We start from the raw sequence: 24735 nt of genomic DNA on the forward strand, positions 1-24735 counted from the left end.
CTCCAATGTCAGCATATCCTTTCTTACACAAGGGGCCCAAAACTGCTCCCAATACTCCAAGAGCAGTCTGACCAATGCCTTGTAAAATCTTAGCATTACATCCTTGCTAATTCCTCTTGAAATTCAGAGTAGGAATTTCCTGACTCAAGCTCTCTTGGATGGTTCAACTCAGGTCGTATGATTCTGGGATAGATGTTTGCATTCAGTAAAGTTTAAGGCAGGAATAGGATAAAGGATTGGGCAGGCATTCAATCCTGGATCAACAGGTACAATTCTCACTTCACCAGTGGTTCAGCTGGCAAAGCCTCAAAGGTTACAAGCTCTTGCTAGAGAACAATGCCTTTAGGAAGAATGGAAAGAAATTAAGAAAGCTGGTATCACAAACAGAACTAAAAAATGCTTTTTAACATGCAGAAATGCAAGTTCTCACCTGTTTCACAGTCCCAAAGTCTGCACGAGTTATCAGCAGAACCAGTCAACACTTGCTTTGTATCCCCTAATTATTAGATCAAGGACAATAAGAATCACCTGGTAGGAAACTGAAAGTTAAACACAGACATACACTGCCACTCAGTGTCAGAACAACCAAAGTATCTCCAGGGAGTATTTTCAGTTTCCTTGAGCAGTGATATTTCATTGTAATGAGAAAATGGTCAGGCAAATGCAATAAAGTTACAATTCAATGTCTGATCAACTTATTGATAATGAACTATTGCTGGGTAGCTAAAATTGTGTAGATTCCCCTATGTCTTCAAATACTTTATTTTACCAAACTTCTGAATTTTTTTGATAAAAAGCCACAGGTTTTCCTTTTATAATGACCATTCTAAACCTGAAGGATTAGATTGGAAAAATTTATTTACAGTAATCCATAACATTTTATGATTCTACAAAAACTGCACCAGCCCATCATTCTTTGTAGAAGATGGCACTCAGAGAAATGGATCCCACAAATCGCAGGTGTCCAGCATCAAGATTCAGAGCTTAGAAGCTACTCAAAGCTTCTTCCACCCACAATAGATTTTCAGTCCTGTTACTGGGTAAACACACAGGACAGGAGGTATGCCCCTGTTTGAAAAACTGACATTATGAAATGAAGGAAGTGGTAAAATTCTAACTGTGGAAATAACTCAGTTTTACAATTTGTTCACCTTCAAGTTTCGAAGTGTTCCCACTGAGAATTTTTAAAAAATTCATGGAGATATAGCGCGGAACAAGCCCTTCCGTCCCTTCGAGCCACACCGCCCAGCAATTCCCAATTTAACCCCAGCCTAATCACAGGACAATTTACAAAGACCAATTAACCCACCAGCAGATACGTCTTTGGACTGTGGGAGGAAACTGGGGCACCCAGAGGAAACCCACACAAACTCCCTACAGGCAGCAGCGGGAATCGAACCTGGGTCACCTGTACAGTAAAGTGTTGTGCTAACCACTACGCTACCATGAATTCTGACACGTATAAATGGGACAACATGATGGGCAAAATGGCCAACTCCTGCATTGTGACTAAAACATTTCAAGTGTTTTCCAAAACTCAGGGCAGCCCAAAGTAACCCTGAGGTAATGAAGTATTTACAGTATGTTCGTTAAATTTATCCCTGTGTTATTAGCTGAACAAACCCTAAACATAAATGGCAGGAAGGATACAGTCGACGTCCACACACCACACTGCTCCTGTGTGGCCGTTGTAAGTGCCCAGCCTCTCTCCATTCAAAGAATACCAGACGTTAACCACCTGTACCAGAGCAAAAAGCAAAGAAGCTATCGCGGTCTGCCAACATTAACCCCAAGAATTACATTCACTTCACACCTGTTATCACATATATACAGCTAGGGTGCCTAAGACCTTTGCACAGTACTGTAGTAATTTTATGTATTGCACTGTACTGCTGTTCCCCCCAAAAACAAACAAATTTCATGATGTATGTGAGTGGTAACACCTTTTCTGAGGTAAATTGTGGTAAATTAACCACAATGAAGAGGTGAGCAAAGGCGAAGCGAATTCGAGGGATGAACTGTGCTGACAGGCTGAAGAATCGACACGAATGGAGTGAGCCATTCAGAGGGGAGAAATTGAGACAGAGCAGTTTCCGTGTCCGTACAGATGACCGAGGTACGAGGTTGGATCGTTCTGGGTGCCAAGACGATTTGGAAGAACCGAGACCGGCTTGGGGCTGGGTGGTATGGTTTAGGCTCAGAGCCTTTTGCTGCAGCGGTGCCTGGGCCTGGCTCCTAGTGGAAGGTAAGATGTGCTGTTTGGACAATTTAAACACCGGCCCAAATGAACCGGAAAGTCAGTGTTGGGAATGGCGCAGTGTTCACTCCTGTCTCCGTGGCACTGAGGCGATGACTGATGGCTGCTGTGCTCTGTGCCTGATGGACAGATATTGAGGCTTCAGGCCTACTCCTTGATTCGGAACTAAGGACTCATCTTCGTTCGGAATACTGTTCCACTGTTTGCATGATTTGTTCCCCCCTCTCTTCTCCGCATATTGGGCACTGGCCTTCACGTTTTTTAAATTGGGTTCTTTCGGGTTTCTCGTTTTGGCTGCTGGTAAGCCAGCAAATCTCAAGGATGCATAATTTATACATTCTGTAATCACAAATGTTCTTCCAAACTTTGAAAAACCTGATTCCGATATGGGTCTCTACTGTGGACTGAGAGTGGGAAGGGGGCAGCAAGTGGGGACTCATGGTTGGGAAAAGGGGAAGGGGAAGGGAGCAGGAAGCACCAGAGAGACATTCTGTAATGATCAATAAACCAATTGTTTGGAATCAAATGACTGCCCGGTGTCTCAGAGCTGGGTGTGTCTGCACAGTGAACAGGGGGAACAGGGCTTGTTTTGCTGTCGCTGTTGCTTCTGATTTTCTGCTCAGCATTGCGGGCAGGCAGTCTATTCGTACTGGAATGTGTGGTGACACTTGTGGGCGGCCCCCAGCACATCCTTGGGTTGTGTTGGTCAAACAATGCATTTCGCTGTATGTTTCAATGTACATCTGGTAAATAAAATGAACCTGCATCTGATCTGAAATTCGTCTGTTAAATCCAGCAATCAAGACACTTCAGTGTGCTGTCACGAACCAGATTTCACCTTTCACAGTTTGTGTACGGTACCATGCACAAGTCTTAGGCACATATGTATAACTTGGGTGGCTAAGATATTTGCACAGTACTGCATTTATCAATGTGGAGCGGAGAGTGAGTTTGTAAATCTGGTGGGAGCCAACAATGTTGGGCATGGTGAGGGTGGAGCGTCACAGGAGGGGTGTGGGACAGGTGGCGGAGGAGTTTCAGGGGCTGGGGGTGGCAACAAGCCCTGAGACACCAGGCAAGGGTATTTGATTCCAAACAATTGGTTTATTGATCATTACAGAATGTCTCTCTGGTGCTTCCTCCCCTCCCCTCCCCTCTCCCTTCCCCTTTTCCCAAACATGATTCCTCTCTCTCTGCCCAATTCCCATTCTCAGTCCACGATAGAGACCCATATCAGAATCAGGTTTATCATCACTCACATAAGTCATGACATTTTTTTTAGTGCAGTGCAATACATAAAATTACTACAGTATTGTGCAAAAATCTTGGGCATCCTAACTATGTATTGTAACATCACATATAGATTACACATTTGACCACTACCTCACAAAGTTATTACTGTTTAGTTCAGTATGGCAATGAGAATTCCATTGAAATTACACGTGTACTTACAGTGTCTTTCGCACAGGAGAACACCAAGTCTCCTTCTCTGTTGTATTTAATTTGTGTGATTGATCTTTCATGACCTTGTAACAGGATGGGTTTCTGACACAGGACAGAAAAAGAAAATTGATTACATTCAACAGTTGATCCATTCGTTCTCTCCATGACCATGATTGTTCCCGGCAAATTTTTCTACAGAAGTGGCTTGTCATTGCCTCCTGGGCAGTGTCTTTATAAGACGGATGGCCCCAGCCATTATCAATACGCTTCAGAGATCGTCTGACTAGCGTCAGTGGTTAATAACCAGGACTCGTGACATGCACCACCTTCTCCCATGGCTTCATGCGACCCTGATGGGGACTAAGCAGGCCAGTAGAGGGAAGGAGCACCTTACAGCTCCTTTGCTATAGATGTATCTACACACCAACACTCAGGCTGAGATATTAATTACTGAAAATGTACAATGTTGTGAACCTGTTATGAACTAGCCAAGTTCTCGGAACCTTACTGTTCTTCTAGCATTAATCTTTTCTCAAATGGTTTCCACAAAAACTCTCAAATAATTGAGCTGGTAAGCAATGTCACACGGATTCAGACTCATCTGGCGACTGTTTGGATTGACATGGCTGTCAGAAACATGACTCGGCCCCCAGAATCCATTCCACAGTCACATGGAGCCCGTTCCAGTTTAATTCAATGGACACTGGCCTCATAAAGCTGAGCTGAAGATTCACTCCAGGCTGAAAGCGCAGAGGCTGTGTTACCCCGTCAGCAACATCAGTCATCGTTATCTATACATCAGGAACACGTTGGATAAACTGAACCAAAGATTCAGGGAGGCTTTGGTTATTCGGCCCATCGATTCTATGCTGCGGGTAAGGTCGAGCCCAAGGGTTGCGTTCGCCGCCGAGGGGCCAGGGGCCCGGGTCTGGAGCCTAGGGGCCTGTCGGAGAGCCCGTTAGCCCGGGTCTGGGGCAGGGCGGACTGAGCGAGGGTCCTCACCCCCATCACGCACACATACATTCCCCTCCGTCCCCGGTCCCCACCCACCATGGTGCCGCTGCCGGTTCGCTCTCTCCTCCGCCGCCGCCACACGGTGACCGGAAAGACCGCGCACGCCGCCGGAAGTGGCGCCGAAGGTGAAGGGTCAGGAGGCGGGTACTGCTGCCATGGCGACTGTGTGTGAGTGTCAGTGGGATTCTTTCCCCCGCCCTGTTCGCCGCCGCTCGGCCCGTCAGAGCTGGTCTACCCCTTTTCCCTTTACCAGTCCGCGGCTGCTCGATGGGGGTGGGGGGAGATGGTTGGCTCCTACAGGGCTGGCGCGAACGCGAGGCCTCGGTCCGGGGAGAGGATAGTGACAGCGGGTCGCCGGGGAGGGCACGCCATCCTAACCCGCTCCGGCCTCTCTCCCCCGATGCCGTTATGAAGGTCCCCGGTCTGTCTGTCTCATTTTATCCTCTTGAGCAGGAGTGCGGGTGTTCACTATTCTGTAAATTCTGATTTCTCACCGACCGGTTGAACACAATCCTTCCTGTCTGGCCTGAATTTCCATCTGTAAAATTCCTCCAGCTAACTACTTTTGAAGTTGGAGTACAACAGGCTGTTCGGCCCACAATGTTGTGCCGGACCAGCTAAGAAGTAAATTAAAAAAAACCCAAACAATAATATCACCTACCTGTACCATGTCCATAACCCCCCCCCCCATCTTCCATATGTACATGTGCCAATGTACACTTTCCAAATGTCTCTTAAAAGCCTCTGATATATTTGTCTCTACCACCACACCAGGCAGTGCATTCCAGGCATCCACCACTCTCTGAGTAAAATACTTACCCCTCACATCCCCCTTTGAACCTGCGCCCTCTCACCTTCAATATATTCCCTGTGTTATTATACATTTCAACCCTGGAAAACAGATACTCCCTGTCTACTCTATCTATCCTCTCATAATCTTGTAAACCCTTGTGGCCCTTGTGGCTACGGGGGTCAGGGGGTATGGAGGGAAGGCTGGGGCGGGGTTCTGAGTTGGATGATCAGCCATGATCATAATGAATGGCAGTGCAGGCTCGAAGGGCCAAATGGCCTACTCCTGCACCTATTTTCTATGTTTCTATGTTTCTATGTAAACCTCAATTCCTAAATGGACATTGAATCCATGAATCTTACTTGCATTGTACTGTTGCTGCTAAGTTAACAAATTTCAGGACTCATGTCAGTGATATTGAACCTGATTCTAATTCTGAGATCTCCCCTCAGCCTCTGGCGCTCCAGAGAAAACAACACAAGTTTATCCAGCCTCTCGTGATAGCACATGCTCTCTAAACCAGGAAGCGTCCTGGTAAACCTCTTCTGCACCCTCTCCAAAATCTCAACATCCTTCCTATATTGGAGTGACCAGAACCTTATGCAATACTCCAGATGTGGCCTAACTGGAGTTTTATACAGTTGACCTCTTGACTTTTGAACTCAGTGTCTTGACTAATAAAAGAAAGCATTCCCTAAGCCTTATAAGATGATTCTTCAGTGAATGTGAAAGCGTATTTGCTGGGTAAATTAAAATGATTTCTTTTATCCATCGCATTCTATTGTTAAAACCCCAGTAGTGCTTGAATTTCTGATCAAGCCAAGGTTGAGTTTTAGTTTGCTGCCTATTACACCGCTGGCGTTTAGGACAGCAATGAAGGTCCTCCATCTCTGGTGATGTTCAGGGCTTCCTTCATCATGTCAGTAGCTTCCTCTCAGTTTTCACTACTGTCAGTCACGCAAGTCCCGGGTGGAGGCTCAGGAATAATGTCGCATTCTGATATAGAAAGATTCTTCATTGCTGTTTCTGTAACAATTTTGTTTTACCAGTCAGGATTGTTAGCCCTGAGCTGAACCCCCAAACCTGGAGGATTGGTGGGCCACTCTTGTCTGTCCTCCACCCTTTGACCTGTTTGGCATGGGTGACGCTACCAAGAGCCAAAGCATAAAGTCCTGACGAAGGGTCTTGGCCCGAAACGTCGACTGCACCTCTTCCTAGAGATGCTGCCTGGCCTGCTGCGTTCACCAGCAACTTTTATGTGTGTTGCCAAAGCATAAAGCCCTGACTCCAGCCAACACAGCTCTCCGGGTCATTGAGGCATGCAAGCCTCCAAACCCTACGACAAGGTTGTGGTCTTCTTGGAGAAATCCAAGGTTGAAAGCAGATTGAAAAGGCTTGGGAGAATAATGGACTTCAACAGAAGTTGTGAAAGAGGTGGCTGGTGGAATAGTTGATGCACTTGCTTTAGTTTAGATTGTAGAACAGAGTCAAAGTTCACAGTATATTTTATTATCAAAATATATATAGTTTATCTTTGAGATTTGTCTCCTTACAGGCTGACGTGAAATGGAATAGGATGGAATAGTCATCTTAAATCGGAAAGTTACAGGGAAGTGAGAAGGGGCATAGGATTGGTGTGATTTCTCTGATAGCTGGCATAGATACGATGGGCTAAATAGTCTCCTCTGTCATAACATATGTGAAATGTGAAAATATGGGATTGTAAGAGAAGTTTTATCTTCAGGATTTAAGCTGGGTATGATGATGTGTGGCAGGGTGGAGGTGTGTCTCTACCAATGGAGGTGTAAGGTGTGCCCTCCCTCCGCCAGCCTGCGGGTCACCCTTGGACAAGGTGTAGCACCTGCTTAACCCCCCAAACCCCAATCAGGGTCACGTAAAGCCATGGGAGCAGGTGGTGGACGGTCGTACAAGCAGCTGATGCACATCACAAGTCCTGGTTATGCGACCACTGACACCAGGCAGACAGCCTCTGAAGAGTATTGATAATGGCTGGGGTCACCCATCTTGTAAAGACACTGCCCAGAAGCAGGCAATGGCAAACCACTTCTGTCGAAAAGTTTGCCAAGAACAACCATGGTCAAAGATCATGAGCACCCACGTCATCCGACACAGCACATGATGATGTCATATGACACAGCACATAATAATGATGATGATGATGATGACAAATGTAATGTCTTTAACCTGGAAGTTAAAAAGTGAAATTGTTGAAAATCCTCAGTAGGTCAGGCTGTATCGGAGGAAAGAGGAACAATTGATGATTCTTCATGAGAATTTGCCCTCTGACTCTGGTGGAGGCTTTGAGTTCCTCTAACATTTTGTGTGTGTGTGTGTGGTTTTGAGAATTATTCTGTTTCTGGTCATCTTGCTTGGCCTGAAGATGCATTTCCTGCAAGTTTAACTTGCTGCACAAGTTTGTAGCGTTGAAACATTACATTGCACCCATACATATCTGTATACAATATTCTTTCTTCTAGGGCCATCGTTCCTAAATTGGGGTTCACAGCTCTCCCAGTTCATGGTCAGGGCCCATGCATAAAAAGGTTGGGAATTCCTGTTCTGCAGAGCAGGCATGTTCTAGAGGACTGTTCCAGAGGTTCCTTCTCTAACATGATGTATTAGTCAGTGGGCTGTCGCTGAGAACTCCTGTGCTTTCTATTTCAGTGGAGGCTTTCTGCCTCATCCTGGTGGCACTGCTGTGGGGCGCGACCAACCCTTTCCTCAAGAAGGGCACTGAGGGCATAGAGAAGGTTAAGTCTGGGAACGCTGTCGCTCAGCTGTTTGCAGAGATGAAATTTTTAATTTTTAATTACAAGGTAATGACATAATTTTGAAATTCTGTTCTAAGTGAGCTGCCTTTAAGATGAATAATGTTATGCAGAGAAGTCTTCAATTTTTATCTTTTTTCATCTTTATTTAAGTCAGAGTAAAATGTCTGTGTTGCTCTTTGGTGAAATTTTAGAGAATACTCTCCACCTCTGGCAACTTTGAGCTACTGGTTTAGATGTTGCCTCTCTGCTGAATCTTGCCTCTTACTCACTAACTATTGTGGAATGGCGATCACTCCAGCTCCCTGCCTCTTGCCCCTCAGTCACGCTAACCCTCTACTTTTCTGATCAGGATCTTGCTCTCTGCTCGAATGTTTATTCCTGACTGAGCAGGCCTTTATTTTGCTGAGAATTTACTTCAAAATTAGTATCAAAGAGAAATGCCTAAATAAGAATAACTATTGTTGATAGGTTCTAGAAGCTAAAAATGTTAAATACACTTCCAACAGTGAGGCCTCACTTCTATATCAATTATTTTCCTACCTCTCAAATATATCCCAAAGCGTCTCAGGTGCAGTTAGTTACTTCTGAAATGCAATAACCTTTGCTATTTGTGTAGTCCTTTCCTCAAAGATTAAAGATGAGTGTACTTGACCCATGAACACCAAAATATATGGTGGAAAGCTTTGTCTGCGTCTGAGGGTGTGCCGGGGGCAGACCATGTTTCCAATGCCAACATTAGCATGCTGACAACTCTCGCTTTGGAAAGACAGTGTTGGGAATTGAACCCCGATTGTTGGTGCAGTAAAGCATTACACAATTGTGCTGCCCGCTTAATCAGTTCTTGATGATTCTGGATGAAAGGCAGGATTATTTTAGATTTAGGTAAATGCGATGTGCCTGACTACACAAATCGTATTAAATTTAAAGATAAAGATTGAAATGTGTCATTTCTGCAAGTGTTGTGCTAATCCCTATGTTACCAATCTGCCCCCTACAGATACCCTGTGATGCTGTCACTGTCTGCAGCCTCCATCTCCAGTGTCCCCAGCTCAGACCTTCTCTTATCCACCAAAGAATTTCCCAACCCTATTCCTTCTCTCACTGCTCCCATATTCCACAACTTCAACTTCCCCATTTAGAATTATACAGCAATATAGCACGGAAACAGGCCCTTCAGCCCAACTCATCCATGCTAACCGTGGTGTGATCAAGCTAACCCTCATTTGTCTTCAGAGATTATCTGTCTGGTGTCAGTGGTCACATAACCAGGACCTGTGATGTGCACCGGCTACTCATACGACCGTCCACCACCTGCTCCCATGGCTTCACTTGACCCTGAATTGGGGGGGGGGGGCGCTAAGCAGGTTCTACTCCTTGTCCAAAAGGTGACCCGCAGGCTAACAGAGGGAAGGAGTGCCTTACACCTCTTTTGTTAGGGGTGTACCTCCACCCCGCCACCCAATTTCCAATAACACAATGACCAAAACTGTGCACAATACTGTACCCCAAGTGTGTTTCACTAACATCTTCTACAACTGCAGCATAACAGCCTAACTTCTACTCTCATTGACCTGCTTGAAAAAGGCCAACATACAAAATATCTGCTTCACCACCGTGTCTACCTGTGCTCTAGTAAACTATGTGCTTGTATCCAAGGTCCCACTGTTCTACATCACTCTCCAGGGTACTATTTAAGGCCTCCACTGGTTTGACTTGCTAAACTGCAACACCACACTTATTTGAATTAAACTTCATTTGCCAATATTCAGCCAGTTACTCAGCTGATCAAGATCTGCACCACCTCCACCTGCTCCGTTGTTTTTGACAATGTTCTTCATGCGCTACGATGCCATATACTTTATTAGCATCTGCAGACTTACTAATCGAGCCTTGTACTAATCATCCAAATTGTTTATTTCAATAATGAGCAACGAAGGTCCCAGGACTATTCGCCGTGGCACACTACTAGTCACTGGCTTCCTGTCTGATTTCATCCAGACTTCTCCAGGTTTCCCATAGCTGTGACGATTCCTGTTGGCTCCCGACAGCCACACTGATCTTAGAACTGCTGATCCACCATTCAGCACCTATCCTTAAAACCACTCGATAGGATTCCTTAGATCTCCATGGGAGCAGAATTAAGCCATTTGGCCCTTTGAGTCTTTCTGACATAGCATCATGTCTGATTTATTACCCCTCTCAACCCCATTCTCCTGTCTTTTACCCATAACCTTTGACACCCTGACTGATCAAGAACCTATCAACCTCTGTTTTAAATATACCCAAGGACTTGGCCTCCACAGGTGTTTGTGACAATGAATTCCACAGATTCACCACCCTCTGGCGAAGGAAATTGCACCTCATCTCTGTTCTGAAGGGACACCTACCTATTCTGAGGCCGTGCCCTCTGGTCCTCAATTCTCCCCACTATAGGAAACATCCTCTCCATGTCCACTCTATCAAAGCCTTTCAATATTCAGTTGCTTTCAATGAGATCCCCCCCCCCCCACCACACACACACTCATTTTCCTAAACTGCCGCAAGTACAGGTCCAAATGCTATACCTTAACCTTTTCATACATGGATCATTCTTGTGAAACTCCTTTGAACCCTCTCCAATGTCAGCAAATCCTTCCTTAGATATAGAGCCCAAAATTGCTCACAGAACTCCAAGTGTGGTTTGGCCAATGCCTTTTCCTTTCCTTTCTCCTTTGAACCTCTTTCCTCTCCTTTCAGATTCCTTCTCCTCCAGCTCTTAACCTTTCCCACCCAGCTAGCTTCACCTATCAATTTCTAGCTATCCTCTTTCTGCCTCCCCCCCAACCTTTTTATTCTGGTGCCTTCCCCTTCCTTTCCAGTCCTGAGGAAGGGTCTCGGCCTGAAACATCGACAGTTTATTCATTTCCATAGATGCTGCCTGACCTGTTGAGTTCCTCCCAGCACTTTGCATGTGTTGCTCTGGGTTTCCAGTATCTGCAGACCTCATCGTGTTAATGCCTCATAAACCCTTAGCGTTAAGTCCTTTTCGAATAAATATCCACAGAATTGGAGCCTGGAAAGGTAATTCTCCACAAAGACACATACAAGATAGAGATACCACACACACACAGATACACAAGTGCAGATGAAGAAGAACATATACAGGTACATATACACGCGTGTACAAGAAACCCAAATAGATAAAATAACACAAGTATGTACATACAAATATATATATACACACACACACACACACACACACACACATACAAATACAAATACACGCTCCCATTTTGTCACAATGGTTCTCTCAAGTGATGCTATGTCTTAGTTTGGAGAAAGTTAGAAGTCGAACCTTTGAACCTTTATTTGATTTTGAGAAAAGATGGGGCTCATTTGCTTGTTATTATCATTTGAATTAATTGATATAATTTTTCCACGGTCTAATTGTAAATTTTTTTAGTATATTTTCTTTTCTTGCTGGCGGTTTGATGTTTATCTTAAGAAGCTTTTTGTATGACGCATGGCTCCGGGGTTGTACACCTAATGGGTTCTCTTTTTTTTTCTCACTTTTCTGCTCAGTAGATTTTTTTTTGGTTATCACAAAACTTTGTTTTCAATCTTTAAGGTAATGGTTTTTTTTGAGGCATTGTAGGTGTTGTTAATTTGATGTACTCATGTTATTTTTCCTATATATACAATAAAGAGATTTGAAAAGAAAGAAAGACAAATACACACATACCCCCACCTACACACACACACACACACACATCCTCCAGGCACAAATGCACATGCAGATAGTCCAAAATGCTAACACACAAACATATGTGCCCAAGCACAGCCAGACACGGGTCACATGGATACACAAACACATGCACACCATCACACACACTGAACGTAATACACACATACACTTACACACACTCTCACACACACACTCACACACACACTCACACACACACACATACACACGTACGCACTTACGTACACACAGAGAAACATGCACACACAAACAGACATACACACACGCAGAGACAAACAAATATAGCCATGTATGCAGGCACACACACACCGATATGTACATAAAACACAGGCACACATACAAGATAGTAAGCATGTGTAAGATATCAGTAAAATACAGCCATGCAAAAGAAAGTCCAGACCCCGAGTCCATGAATGCTGCAGAAATCAGTAGTCGACCTCAATACAGCTTGTCTTTTTCTGAGCGAACACTGGGGGGCAGCACGGCCTCCAGCCTGACCATTGCGTCACACTGCCCCCGGTGGAGTGCACCAGCTCCAACGCCTCTCTCCCAACAATTACCTACAATAGTTATTTTAGACTACAGAACAATGTTTTTTTATTTTTTTAAGAAAATCAACAACAAAGAAAAATACATCAAAATAATCAAGACAACATATCCATATGTAGAATAAGAGTTAAACTATCAACCAAGCTAAACAGTATATCAATAATAATAAAAAAAACAAAATGTTAAAGCTATTTTTTTGGAAAAAAGAACCCCTACTAACTAAAACAAAAAAAACACCTAATAACAAAAAAACGGGAAAAAAAACCCATTTGGAGCACAAACCCGGAGCTATACACCATAGTAGTTGTTTTAGACTACAGAGCAATGTTATTCATAGTCATAGTCATAGTCATAATTTATTGATCCCAAGGGAAATTGATTTTCGTTACAGTTGCCCTAACCAAGAATATAGCAATATAAAACCATAAATAGTTAAATAGTAATATGTAAATTATGCCAGGAAATAAGTCCAGGACCAGCCTATTGGCTCAGGGTGTCTGACCCTCCAAGGGAGGAGTTGTAAAGTTTGATGGCCACAGGCAGGAATGACTTCCTACGACGCTCTGTGTTGCATCTCGGTGGAATGAGTCTCTGGCTGAATGTACTCCTGCGCCTGACCCCTCCATTATGTAGTGGGTGGGAGACATTGGTGTTGGTAGGAAAACTGAGAAACCACTTATTGTCTGCTAACTCACATCCATTTTTGTTTTCCAGTATATGATACCATTTCTTCTAAACCAAAGCGGGTCAGTTCTTTACTACTTCACCCTGGCTTCTACAGGTCTGTGTGTTTACTTAGTTCTATCAATGTTTTACAGTATGTGACAACTGTGGTTCATTTGAACACTCACGCCGTGTTCCAGATTCTGGTCCCATTCCAAAGATTTAAACACTAATCTATAGTTTGACAGTCCACTGGAAACAGACACATTGCTTGAAGTGCCAACTTCTAAATAAAACATGAAACCTCGGCCACATCTACTCTGAGTCAGAATTAGGTTTAATATCACTGAAGACACACACTCAACGATTCAGGAGCAGCTTCTTCCCCACTGTTAACTGATTTCTGAATGGATATTGAGCCCATGAACTCTACCTCATGACTTTTTAAATTTCAATTACATAAATATAAATGAAAAATTAAAATATGTAGTGCAAAAAGAGAGCAAAGAAAAATCGTGTACATGGCGTCTTTGTCCATTCAGAAATTTGATTGCTGAGCGGAAAGAACAGTCCCTGAAATGTAGAGTGTGTGTCTTTTGGCTCCTGTACCTCTTCCTTCATGTTAGCAATCAGAAGAGAGCATGTCCTGGGTGATGGAAATCTTTAATAGTGGATGCTGCCTTCTTGAGCCATTGCCTTTTGAAGGTGTGTTCATTGCTGGGGAGGCTGGTGCCCATGATGGAGCTGACTGCAGCTTTTTCCGATCCTGTGCGGTTGCCCCTCCATACCAAACAGTGATGCACCCAGTTAGAATGCTCTTCATGTTACACCTGTAGAAACTTGCTATCATCTTTGGTGACATACCGGGTCTCCTCAAACTCCTAATGAAATATAGCCACTGTCGTGCCTTCTTCGTAATTGCATCGATATGGTGGGCCCAGGGTAGATCTTCAGAGATGTTGTCACCCAGGAACTTGAAACTGTGTACCCTTTCCATGGCTGATCCCTCCATGAGGACTGGTGTGTGTTCCCTCAACTTCCCCTTCCTGAAGTCCACAATCAATTCCTTGGTATCACTAACGTTGAGTACAAGGTTGTTGTTGCGGCACCACTCAGCTAGCTGACATATCTCGCTCCTGTACACCCTCTGGTCACCATCAACCAGGCCAGCTTGAAGAACCCTTTGCATAACTACTACCAACATGTCACGTGTGGAACCAGAGGAGCTTTTGCACTTGACCGCTGTGATACCACCATCAAGAATGCTTACTGTACCATCACACACCCACACTTTGGAAGGTCGATAAATAGTACTAAAAAAAGGAAATAGTTCAAAAGTTCCATTTAATATTAGAGAATGTATGCAATATACCTTCTTCAGCCCTTGACCTTTCCCACCCATATAACCATATAACAATTACAGCATGGAAACAGGCCATCTCGGCCCTTCTAGTCTGTGCCTACCCTAGTCCCACCGACCTGCACTCAGCCCATAACCCTCCATTCCTTTCCTGTCCATATATCTATCCAATTTAACTTTAAATGACAACATAGAACCTGCCTCAACCACTTCTGCTGGAAGCTCATTCCACACAGCTACCACTCACTGAGTAAAGAAGTTCCCCCTCATGTTACCCCTAAACTTTTGCCCTTTAACTCTCAACTCATGTCCTCTTGTTTGAATCTCCCCCATTCTCAATGGAAAAAGCCTATCCACGTCAACTCTATCTATCCCCTTCATAATTTTAAATACCTCTATCAAGTCCCCCATCAACCTTCTACGCTCCAAAGAATAAAGACCTAACTTGTTCAATCTTTCTCTGTAACTTAGGAGATGAAACCCAGGCAACATTTTAGTAAACCTCCTCTGTACTCTCTCAATTCGGTGACCAGAATTGTACACAATACTCCAGATTTGGCCTTACCAATGCCTTATACAAATTCAACATTACATCCCAACTCCTGTACTCAATGCACCCACCTGGCTTCACCTATCATCTTCTATCTATCCTCCTTACCCTCCACTCACCTTTTTATTCTGGTATCTTCTCTCTTTCTTCTCAGTCCTGATGAATGGTCTCAGCCCAAAACGTCAACTGTTTATTCATTTCCATAGATGCTGTCTGACCTGCTGAGTTCCTCCAACATTTTGTGTGTTGCTTTATCACTTCCTGTCAGTCACCTTATGTACGGACACTCCTGTGCCTAGTGTCACTTTATGGACATACCATCAATCTATAAATATAAGCTATCTAATGTATTTATATTTACTGTGTTCTTTCTAATTATTATCTGTGTTCTTTATCTTGTTGCAAGTTTATTTTTTATGCTGCAATTATTTTGTTCTCCTTTACGCTTGTATACAGGAAATGACATTAAATAATCTTGAATCTTCAATTTTTGCTTCTTGAATCTTGAATCAATATTGATTGGAATCAACTTTCTCAGGAACCTGAGGTCAGAAATTAAGTTTGAAGTTTGGCTGCTTTCTTGATCTGTCAATTATCCTTCTTGGTGTTCTCAATATAATAACATTCCTGACAATAAGTCCAATCCCTAGATGAGGCTCAGTAAGTATTATTCTCAAGGTACATGGAGATCATGGAGGTGGATTCAACATGGGATTCTTTCTGTTGGGAAAAGTCTCTGTCAAGAAGCTTAGCCCAGGAACTTGAGCTCAGGGCGTCATGATTGGGATTTAAACTTAAAATGTGATCTAGTTTAAGCTGTTTACATAAACTCAGTGGCCACTTTATTAGGTATGCCAGTACATCTGCTCATTAATGCAAATCAGCCAATCAGGTGGCAGCAACAGCATGCATAAAAGCATATAGACATGGTAAAGGGGTTCATTTGTGGTTCAGACCAAACATCAGAATGGAGAAGAGATGTGATCTAAGTGACTATGACCTGAGGATGGTTATTAGTGCCAGATGGGGTGGTTTGAGTATCTCAGAAACTGCTGACTTCCTGGGATTTTCAGGCACAGCAGTCTAGAGTTTACAGAGAACGGTGTGAAAAACAAAAAATAATCCAGTGAGCAGCAGTTCTGTGGGTGAAAACACCTTGTTAATGGGAGAGGTCAGAGGAGAATGGCCAGACTGGTTCAAGCTGACAGTAACTCAAATAACCACACATCACAACAGTAGTGTGCAAAGGAGCGTCTCTGAATGACCAAGACATCGAACCTAGAAGTGGGTGTGTTACAGCAGCAGAAGGTCATGAGCATACACTCAGTGGCCATTTTTATTAGGTGTACAAAATATCTAATAAAGTGAACACTGAGTCTATACTTTTCATATTTATTCCTAACTCCAAAACTGTGGAATTTGGAATTCCAGAACTCTGACTCAAAGAACCAAGAGTAAATTTCACATAACTAAAAGTAAATGGGAGGGAATACTGTTCCTGAGAGTTTTGTCTTCTTGTTAGTCTGGGGTCTGTGCAGGGTTAGTGTGAATAAATCTGAAATGCAAAATACTTGAATAAACAGTCACTTCTTGAATTGAAATTAAAGTGTGTGCGTTCCACGAAATTTCCAAACATCAAATTGATTTGGTGGTAGTGCTCTGGTGCTCTGAATCTGAGGCAAAAGCCCAGTGAAGAGCAAACAAGTGAAGCAAGCTTGTAAACAGCTGTGTTACAGGCAGCTGTATATCAAACCACATATACACAAGAACATCCATTGGGGAAAGGATTTGTCTATGGCTGGGTTGAGCTGGTCTCCAATCTTGGCACTTGCAGATCTTTTGTCAACTTGCGAGGAGACATCTTCAGTGTGCTGTTGATTGTGGTGTGTTCTCTGAATGCTTGGCCTTGAGATGCTTTTCAATCAGTCATTTCAGAACACACATCCAAGTTGCTGGTGAACGTAGCAGGCCAGGCAGCATCTCTAGGAAGAGGTGCAGTCGACATTTCAGGCTGAGACCCTTCGTCAGGACTAACTGAAGGAAGAGCTAGTAAGAGATTTGAAAGTGTGAGGGGGAGGGGCAGATCCGAAATGATAGGAGAAGACAGGAGGGGGAAGGATGGAGCCAAGAGCTGGACAGGTGATTGGCAAAAGGAATATGAGAAGATCATGGGACAGGAGGCCCAGGGAGAAAGACAAAGAGGAGGGGGGGAACCCAGAGGATGGGCAAGGGGTATAGTGAGAGGGACAGAGGGAGAAAAAGGAGAGAGAGAAAAAGAATGTGTGTATATAAATAAATAACAGATGGGGTACGAGGGGGAGGTGGGGCATTAGCAGAAGTTAGAGAAGTCGATGTTCATGCCATCAGGTTGGAGTCTACCCAGACAGAATATAAGGTGTTGTTCCTCCAACCTGGGTGTGGCTTCATCTTTACAGTAGAGGAGGCCATGGATAGACGTATCAGAATGGGAATGGGACGTGGAATTAAAATGTGTGGTCACAGGGAGATCCTGCTTTCTCTGGCGGACAGAGCGTTTTGGAAACTCATTTGTGCTCTGGGGAGGAAATCCTGTCAATTCTTGGCTGTGTGGCAAACTTTGGGTGTGGTAGTCTGGAATATTGCCTGCATTGGCTCATAAATAGGATGAAGGATACACGAAGTTCACGTGATTCAGGAACTCCACCCCAAATGTTGACAATTCCTTCCCCCACCCCCCCATAGCTAGGACATAAAATAATTATAACTTTAAATAATAACTAACAAAATGCTCTGATTATATAGCTGCACTTGAGAACTCTCCCCCACTGGCCTTTACCAACAAGTACAAGGGGAACACATACTTTCCTCTGTGTTTGTTATCAGTAGCGTAGTGGTTAGCACAATTGCTTTAAAGTGTTTAATGGTCACCGGTCGGGGTTGACTCCTGCAACTGTCTGTGAGGAATTTTCCCCAGGTGCTCTGGTTACCTCCACGTCCCAACGACCTACGGGTTAGTTGGTTAATTGGTCGCATGGGTGTAATTGGGAGTGCAGGCCCATCGGGCTTGTAAGTCCATAAGTGACTATTAAATACAACTCTCTGTTTCTACAGATTTGTCCTTGGCTGTGCTCATGTCAAATGCCGTTACGTTTTTGTTCACATTGATAACTGGAAAGTTACTGGGGGAAGATATCGGTGGTAAACGTAAGTACACTGTGTATTACACAGCATGACATTTACTGACAGTAACGAAGCATTCAATCCATGCCTCTGTTTATGCTCTGCCTGGGTCTCTTCACTTTTCTTTATTTAACTCCATAAACACATTCTCCATTTCCTGTTGCCTTGTGTTTATTTTGTCCTTGAACTACTTACGTTAGTACATTCTCAGTAGAGAGGGTTCTTCTCAATTTGATGTTGAATTTATCATGTGCAATACTTATGATGGGTGATGGGATGAAGGTACGTCTCTAGGTGTTCCTTCCCTCCACTAGCCTGCACATCACCCTTGGGCAAAGTGTAGCACCTGCTTAGCCCCCCACCCCCACCCCCAGCCCCTGATCAGGGTCACGTGAATCCATGTGAGCGGGTGATGGATGGTTGTATGAGCAGCTGGTGCTATCACAAGTCATAGGATCATAGAGAAGTACAGCACAGAAGCAAACCCTTCGGCCCATCTAGTCCATGCTAAACCACTTAAACTGACTACTCCCCTTAACCTGCACCGGGACCATAGCCTTCCATACCCCTACCATCCATGTACCATCCAAACTTCTCTTAAATGTTGAAATTGAACTTGCATGCACCACTTACGCTGGCAGCTTAGTCCACACTCTCACAACCCTCTGGGTGAAAAAGTTTCCCTTCATGTTCCCCTTAAATATTTCACCTTTCACCCTTAGCCCATGACCTCTAGTTGTAGTCCCACCCAACCTCAGTGGAAAAAGCCTGCTTGCATTTACTGTTATCTATACCCCACGTAATTCTGTATACATCTACCAAATTTCCTTTCAGTCTTCTACACTCCAAGGAATAAAGTCCTGACCTATTCAATCGTTCCTTTTTACTCAGGTCCTACAGTCCGTGACAACATCCATGTAAATTTTCTCTGTACTTTTTCAACTTTATTTACATCTTTCCTGTATGTAGGTAACTAAAACTGTACACAATACTCCAAGTTAGGCCTCACCAACATCTTATACAACTTCAACATAGCATCCCATGCCTTGTATTCAATACTTTGATTTATGAAGGCCAGCCTTCCTTTATGACCCTATCTACATGCCGCTACTTTCAATGTATTATGGACTGTATTTCCAGATACTTTTGTTCTACCACACACCTCAATGTCCCTTTCAGTAAGATTCTGATTGATCTTTTAGCTCAGTAGCACTCACCCATATCTCATAGTTCCTCTAAAATCTAAAAACCTATCAAGCCCTCTTTTGAATATACTTAGTAATTGACCCATTGAGCCTCCACAGCCCTTTTGAGTGGAAGATTTCAAAGATTCACCAAGTTCTGGGTGAAGAAATCTCTCTGAATGGCCGATTCCTTTTCTGAGATGATCACCCCTGTTGTGGCCACAGGAAGCATCAAGTCTGTAGCCACTCTGTCAAGCCTTCTGCATCCTTTGTACATTTGAGTCCACTCAAGTGATCACAAGTAGATGATTAAACCACACCAGCATCATGCAGATCAGACCACCTATTGTGTTTTTGTTGTCCTGCTTACTGAAAATGTCCTTTTTTTATGTCTTTACACAGAGGAGATTACAGGAATGCTGCTGACTCTCATGGGAATTACTTTGTGTGTAGCAAGCAATGTCGGGGTGGAATCTTGACACAAAGGCGGCTCAACCTATCAAAACCACCAACAGAAGCTATTCATTCTTTTGCTGAATGTGTTCAGCAATTAACATGATGAAGAAATTGCAAACCAACACGTCTTCCCGGGGTGCAGCAGAATCCAATAATTAACTTACTGCAGTTGGTGTATCCACAACTTTATTAGAGATATGTATCACCTTAAACATTCCAGTTTTCTTCAATTTGGTGTTGGATTAGAGGCAAGTAATTTTCAGTGCTTGGCTGCTACTATTTGACAACCTGAAGTTTTCAGATTAGAATCTGTATTGATAGATATACAATGAGTAGTACTTAGTCCCAACAGGTGGCAGAGAGTCAAAATAACCATGAAAGGAAGTGAAAAGCTATGTAAAACTGGACAGCAAAATCAAGCTTATTGTTAAATGCACCAGTGCTTGTACACACAGGTGTAACGAAAAGCTTGCTTGCAGCAGCGTCACAGGTGCATAGCGTTCAAGAAAAAATATTCAACATAACTTATACACAGTTTTTATAAGAAAGACCACAATTGGAACAAAAGAAAACAAAATCCATTTTAGTCAAATGGGGGACCACTTCATCGAACATCCCCACACCATCCGGCGCAAGCAGAACTTCCCGGTGTCTAAGTATTGTAACTCAGATTCCAATTCCCATTCCGATGTGTTGATCCATGGTCTCCTCTTGTGTTAAGATTAGGCAACCGTCAAGCTGGAGGAGCTGAGGAGCAATAGCTCATATTCCATCTGCGTACCCTCCAACTTCATGACATGAATATTGATTTCTTCTTCCAGTGAACAAATTTCCCTTACCTCTCTGACCTTTCACTTCTTCTAACCTGGGTCCCCTCCTCCTTTCCTTTCTTCTATTGTCCACTCTCCTCTCCTGTCAGATTTTTTCTTCTCCAGCCCTTTACCTTTCTCACCAACCTGGCTTACCTATCACCTTCCAGATATCTTCCTTGCCCTCCCTCCACCTTTTAGCTCAAGCATCTCCCCCGCTTCCCTCTCAGTCCTGAAGAAGAGTCGACTGTTCACTCTTTTCCTTAGATGCTGTCTGACCTGCTGAGTTATTCAGGCATTTTGTGTGTATTGCTTTGGATTGCCAGCATCTGCAAACTCGTGTTTGTAAAAGAACAAAATCCATTTTAGTTCAAGGTTGTCACAGCGTTGCTTAATGAATGTTGTGGTGATTCAAGTGTTCTCAGTTGGTTCAGGAACTGAGTGGTTGAAGGGATGTAGCTGTTCTTGAACCTGGTGGTGTGGGACTTCAGGCTTCTGTACTTCCTGGCTGATGGAAACGGCAATTAGATGGCACGGTGATAGATAGATAGATACTTCATTGATCCCAAAGGAAATTAGTGTCACACTAACAGTACAAGTGCACAGGTGTACAAGCATTGGAAGGAAGGTAAGAAAATAAAAAATAAATTGCCCCAAGCAGTCTAACAGGAGGGAGTCATCACTTCCCGGCTGTAGGTTGACTCATCATAGAGCCTAATGGCCGAGGGTAAGAATGACCTCATACAGCGCTCTTTGGAGCAGCGCAGTTCTCTTTGTCTGTTACTGAAAGTGCTCCTCTGTTCAGCCAAGGTGGCATGCAGAGGGTGAGAATTGCCAGGATTTTCCGTATGGTCCTCTGTTCTACCACAGCCCCAGTGTGTCCAGTTTGACTCCCGTATCAGAGCCAGCCTTCCTAATCAGTTTATTGAGACTGTTGGCACCAATCATGTTGATACCATTGCCCCAGCACACCACTGCATAGAAGATTGTACTGGCAACAACATACAGTAGAACATGTGAAGGAGAGGCCTGCATACTCCAAAGGACCTCAGACTCCTCAGGAAGCAGAGGTGACTCTGGCCCCTCTTGTACACAGCCTCTTTGTTGGTGCTCCACTCAAGTCTGTCATCCAGGTGCACCCCCAGCTACTTGTAGGTCCTCACCACATCCACATCCTCACCATCAATAGTAACAAGGAGCAGTGGAAGCTTAGTCTTCCAAAAGTTCATCACCATCTCCTTTGTCTGACTGATGTTGAGCTGCAGTTGACTCAGCTTGCACCATTTGACAAGGTCCACCAGGGCCCTGTATTCATCCTCCCATCTTCTTTTATACTGTTGCTGAGTAATCAAAGAATTTCTGCAGATGTCATGACTCAGTGTTGTATTAAAGTCTGAGGTATACAGAGTAAATAGGAAGGGGGCCAATACAGTACCTTGTGGGGCCCTGGTGCTGCGTATAGCTATGTCTGACACAGTTCTGAAGCCACACAAACTGAGTCTATTATCCAGGATACAATGGAAGTGCCAACCTGCATTCAGTGGAGCTTTTCCTCCAGCAATGAGGGCTGCATGGTATTGAAGGGGCTTGAGAAATCAAAGAACACAATCCTCACAGTGCTGACCATCTTATTGAAATGGGAGTAGGCTCTGTTCAGCAGGTAGATGACAGCATCGTCGACTCCAATGTGCTCCTGGTAGGCAAACTGCCGGGGACTGTGTCCAGATCTGACCAGGGGTTGGAGGTGAGCCAGGACCAGCCTCTCTAGGGTCTTCACGATGTGTGAGGTCAGGGCACTGGACGGTAGTCATTCAAGACCTTTGGTTGGCCCTTCTTGGGTACTGGGACCACACATAATGTTCTCTGTCTGGACCTTTCCAGGCTGAGACTCAGATTGAAAATGCGCTGGGAAATTCCACACCACTGATCAGCACACTCCTTCAGGATCTTGGTGTTCACACTGTCCGGTGCCAATGCTTTGCCCTCTTTGAGGTGGTGTCTGATGTCGGTGAATGAACCATTCTGACCGTGAGTGGGAAGCGATGTGCCTAGGATGTATCAGGCAGAGCCATTACTTGCTGCAGCTTCTTGCGTTCCTATGCTTTCAAGTTGCTGTACCAAATCATGATGCAACCAGTCAGGATACTTTCAATAGTAACACACACATAATGCTGGAAGAACTCAGCAGGCCAGGCAGCACCTAAGGAAAAGAATGAACAGTCAACATTTTGGGCCGAGACCCTTCATCGGGACAGGAAAAAAAGGATGAGAAGTTTCCAGCATCTGCAGGTATTCTCGTCTTTGTATTTTCAACAGGACATCTGTAGAAGGTTATTAGAGTGTTTGGTAACAAGCCAGACCTCCGAGGAAAGTAAAGACACCTTCTATGTGATTTCATCAATGTGCTGGGTCCAGCTCAGGTCATTCACCCAGGAATTTAAAGCTGCTGACTCTCTCTCTTGCCCATCTCCCAACGTAGAATGGAACACATTAAACCCTCCTTCCCTTTCTGAAGTCAGTGATCAGCTTCAAGCATCAACAAATAAAAGTCGTTATGTAGCTGACTGAAAAGGTGCTGCTGCTGTGAATGTAAAGTTATCAGACAATATCCAATGTCTGTGCACTGATCAACATAGCCTTAGAATAATATCTGACCAGTCTGTGGTATGGCGTTCCTGCCACTAGATGGTATGAATGTCTTTGAAAAGCCTTACAATAATACCATTGTGCGGGTACCTTATACCTTTGGGCACAATACCCATATAATTTTTGTGAGATTTCTAAAATTTCTCCAAATAGCATTTTATTTACGATTACTGCAAGAAGTTTCCTGCTGAGAGTCCTGGGATATGATAAATCATTTCTTGCTGTATTAATGTAAGGAATTTAAGGGTCTGAAGGACAGATCTGATAAGGTGCAAATAATGAACTTGAGAAATGAGCCACTGGTTTATCATTGTGATGAGTAATGTTTAGTATCCGGCCTGATCAGTGTTGGATAAGACAGCTTTGTGTGGCATTGGGGTTTTATATTAAAGATAATTTTTTAAAAAATCTTTTCAGCGTCTTTTCGTAATCTGTGAGTATGCACTGTTTACATGCAAGATGGTAGTACAGTGGCAGAAAGTTGCAGAGCAGTAGAATAAGTTGAATACTGGATAGTCATTTCTTATCTCTCGAACATACTTACTAACAACCATATTGTGAACAAACAGTGTGGAAGAGTAACCATTAGTTTCATCCGCAATATCATTACAGAGCATCTCTAGTTTGAGCAGAGAGACACGTACAAACAGGGAAGTGGCTCAATTCATTATTAACACTTCTGGGCTTGTATCTAAATCTCTTATTCATTTACTGAATGCTTCTTGAAAGCTCAAAGTAAATTTACAATCAAAGTACATATATGTCACCATATTCAACCCTGGGATTTATATTCTTGTGTGCATACTCAATAATCTAGAGAATAATAACCATAACAGAATCAATGAAGGACCACACCAGTTAGGGTATTCAACTCGTGTGCAGAAGACAACAAGCTGTGCAAGTACAAAAGTAATAATAATACTCAAAACAGCGCACACAAAAATGCTGGAGGAACTCAGCAGGCCAGGCAGCATCCATGGAAAAAAGTGCAGTCAATGTTTCGGGCTGAAACCCTTCACCAGGACCCAGGAATAATAATAATAATAAATTGCAATAAATATGAGGTGAAGAGTCTTGGAGGTGCATCCATAGGTTGTGAGAGCATTTCAATAATGGGGCAAGTGAAGTTATCCCCTTTGGTTCAAGAGTCTGATGGCTGAGGGTTAATAAATGTTTCTGAACCTGGTGGTGTGATTCCTGAGGCTCCTGTACCTTCTACCTGATGTTAGCAGCGAGGAGAGAGCACGGCCTGGCTAATGGGGTCTCTGATGATGGATGCTACTTTCCTGCAATGACATTTCATGTAGAAGTGCTCAATGGT

The 24735-nt window shown here is 43.7% G+C and overlaps 2 protein-coding genes across 2 annotated transcripts in view; one reads left to right on the forward strand and one right to left on the reverse strand.

Moving 5' to 3' along the window:
- The window catches only part of eif3i (eukaryotic translation initiation factor 3, subunit I), a 17268-nt gene extending 12425 nt beyond the window's left edge, over positions 1-4843 (reverse strand). Inside the window, exons 1-4 of the mRNA XM_072246636.1 lie at positions 4751-4843; positions 3710-3802; positions 1651-1738; positions 431-496 (exon numbers count right to left, since the gene is read on the reverse strand). Of these exons, the coding sequence (XP_072102737.1) occupies positions 431-496; positions 1651-1738; positions 3710-3802; positions 4751-4753 (250 nt within the window). The 5' untranslated portion in view covers positions 4754-4843. The remainder of the gene's footprint in view (positions 1-430; positions 497-1650; positions 1739-3709; positions 3803-4750) is intronic.
- On the forward strand, positions 4844-24196 carry tmem234 (transmembrane protein 234). The gene is made up of 5 exons (XM_072246637.1): positions 4844-4882; positions 8190-8341; positions 13302-13368; positions 18251-18343; positions 19906-24196. The coding sequence occupies exons 1-5, from the start codon at positions 4870-4872 to the stop codon at positions 19980-19982; spliced, it is 402 nt and encodes a 133-aa protein (XP_072102738.1). The 5' UTR covers positions 4844-4869; the 3' UTR covers positions 19983-24196.
- Positions 24197-24735: the final 539 nt, after the last annotated feature.

This window comes from Mobula birostris, chromosome 29 (assembly GCF_030028105.1).
Source record: "Mobula birostris isolate sMobBir1 chromosome 29, sMobBir1.hap1, whole genome shotgun sequence".
Taxonomy (NCBI): Eukaryota; Metazoa; Chordata; class Chondrichthyes; order Myliobatiformes; family Myliobatidae; genus Mobula; species Mobula birostris.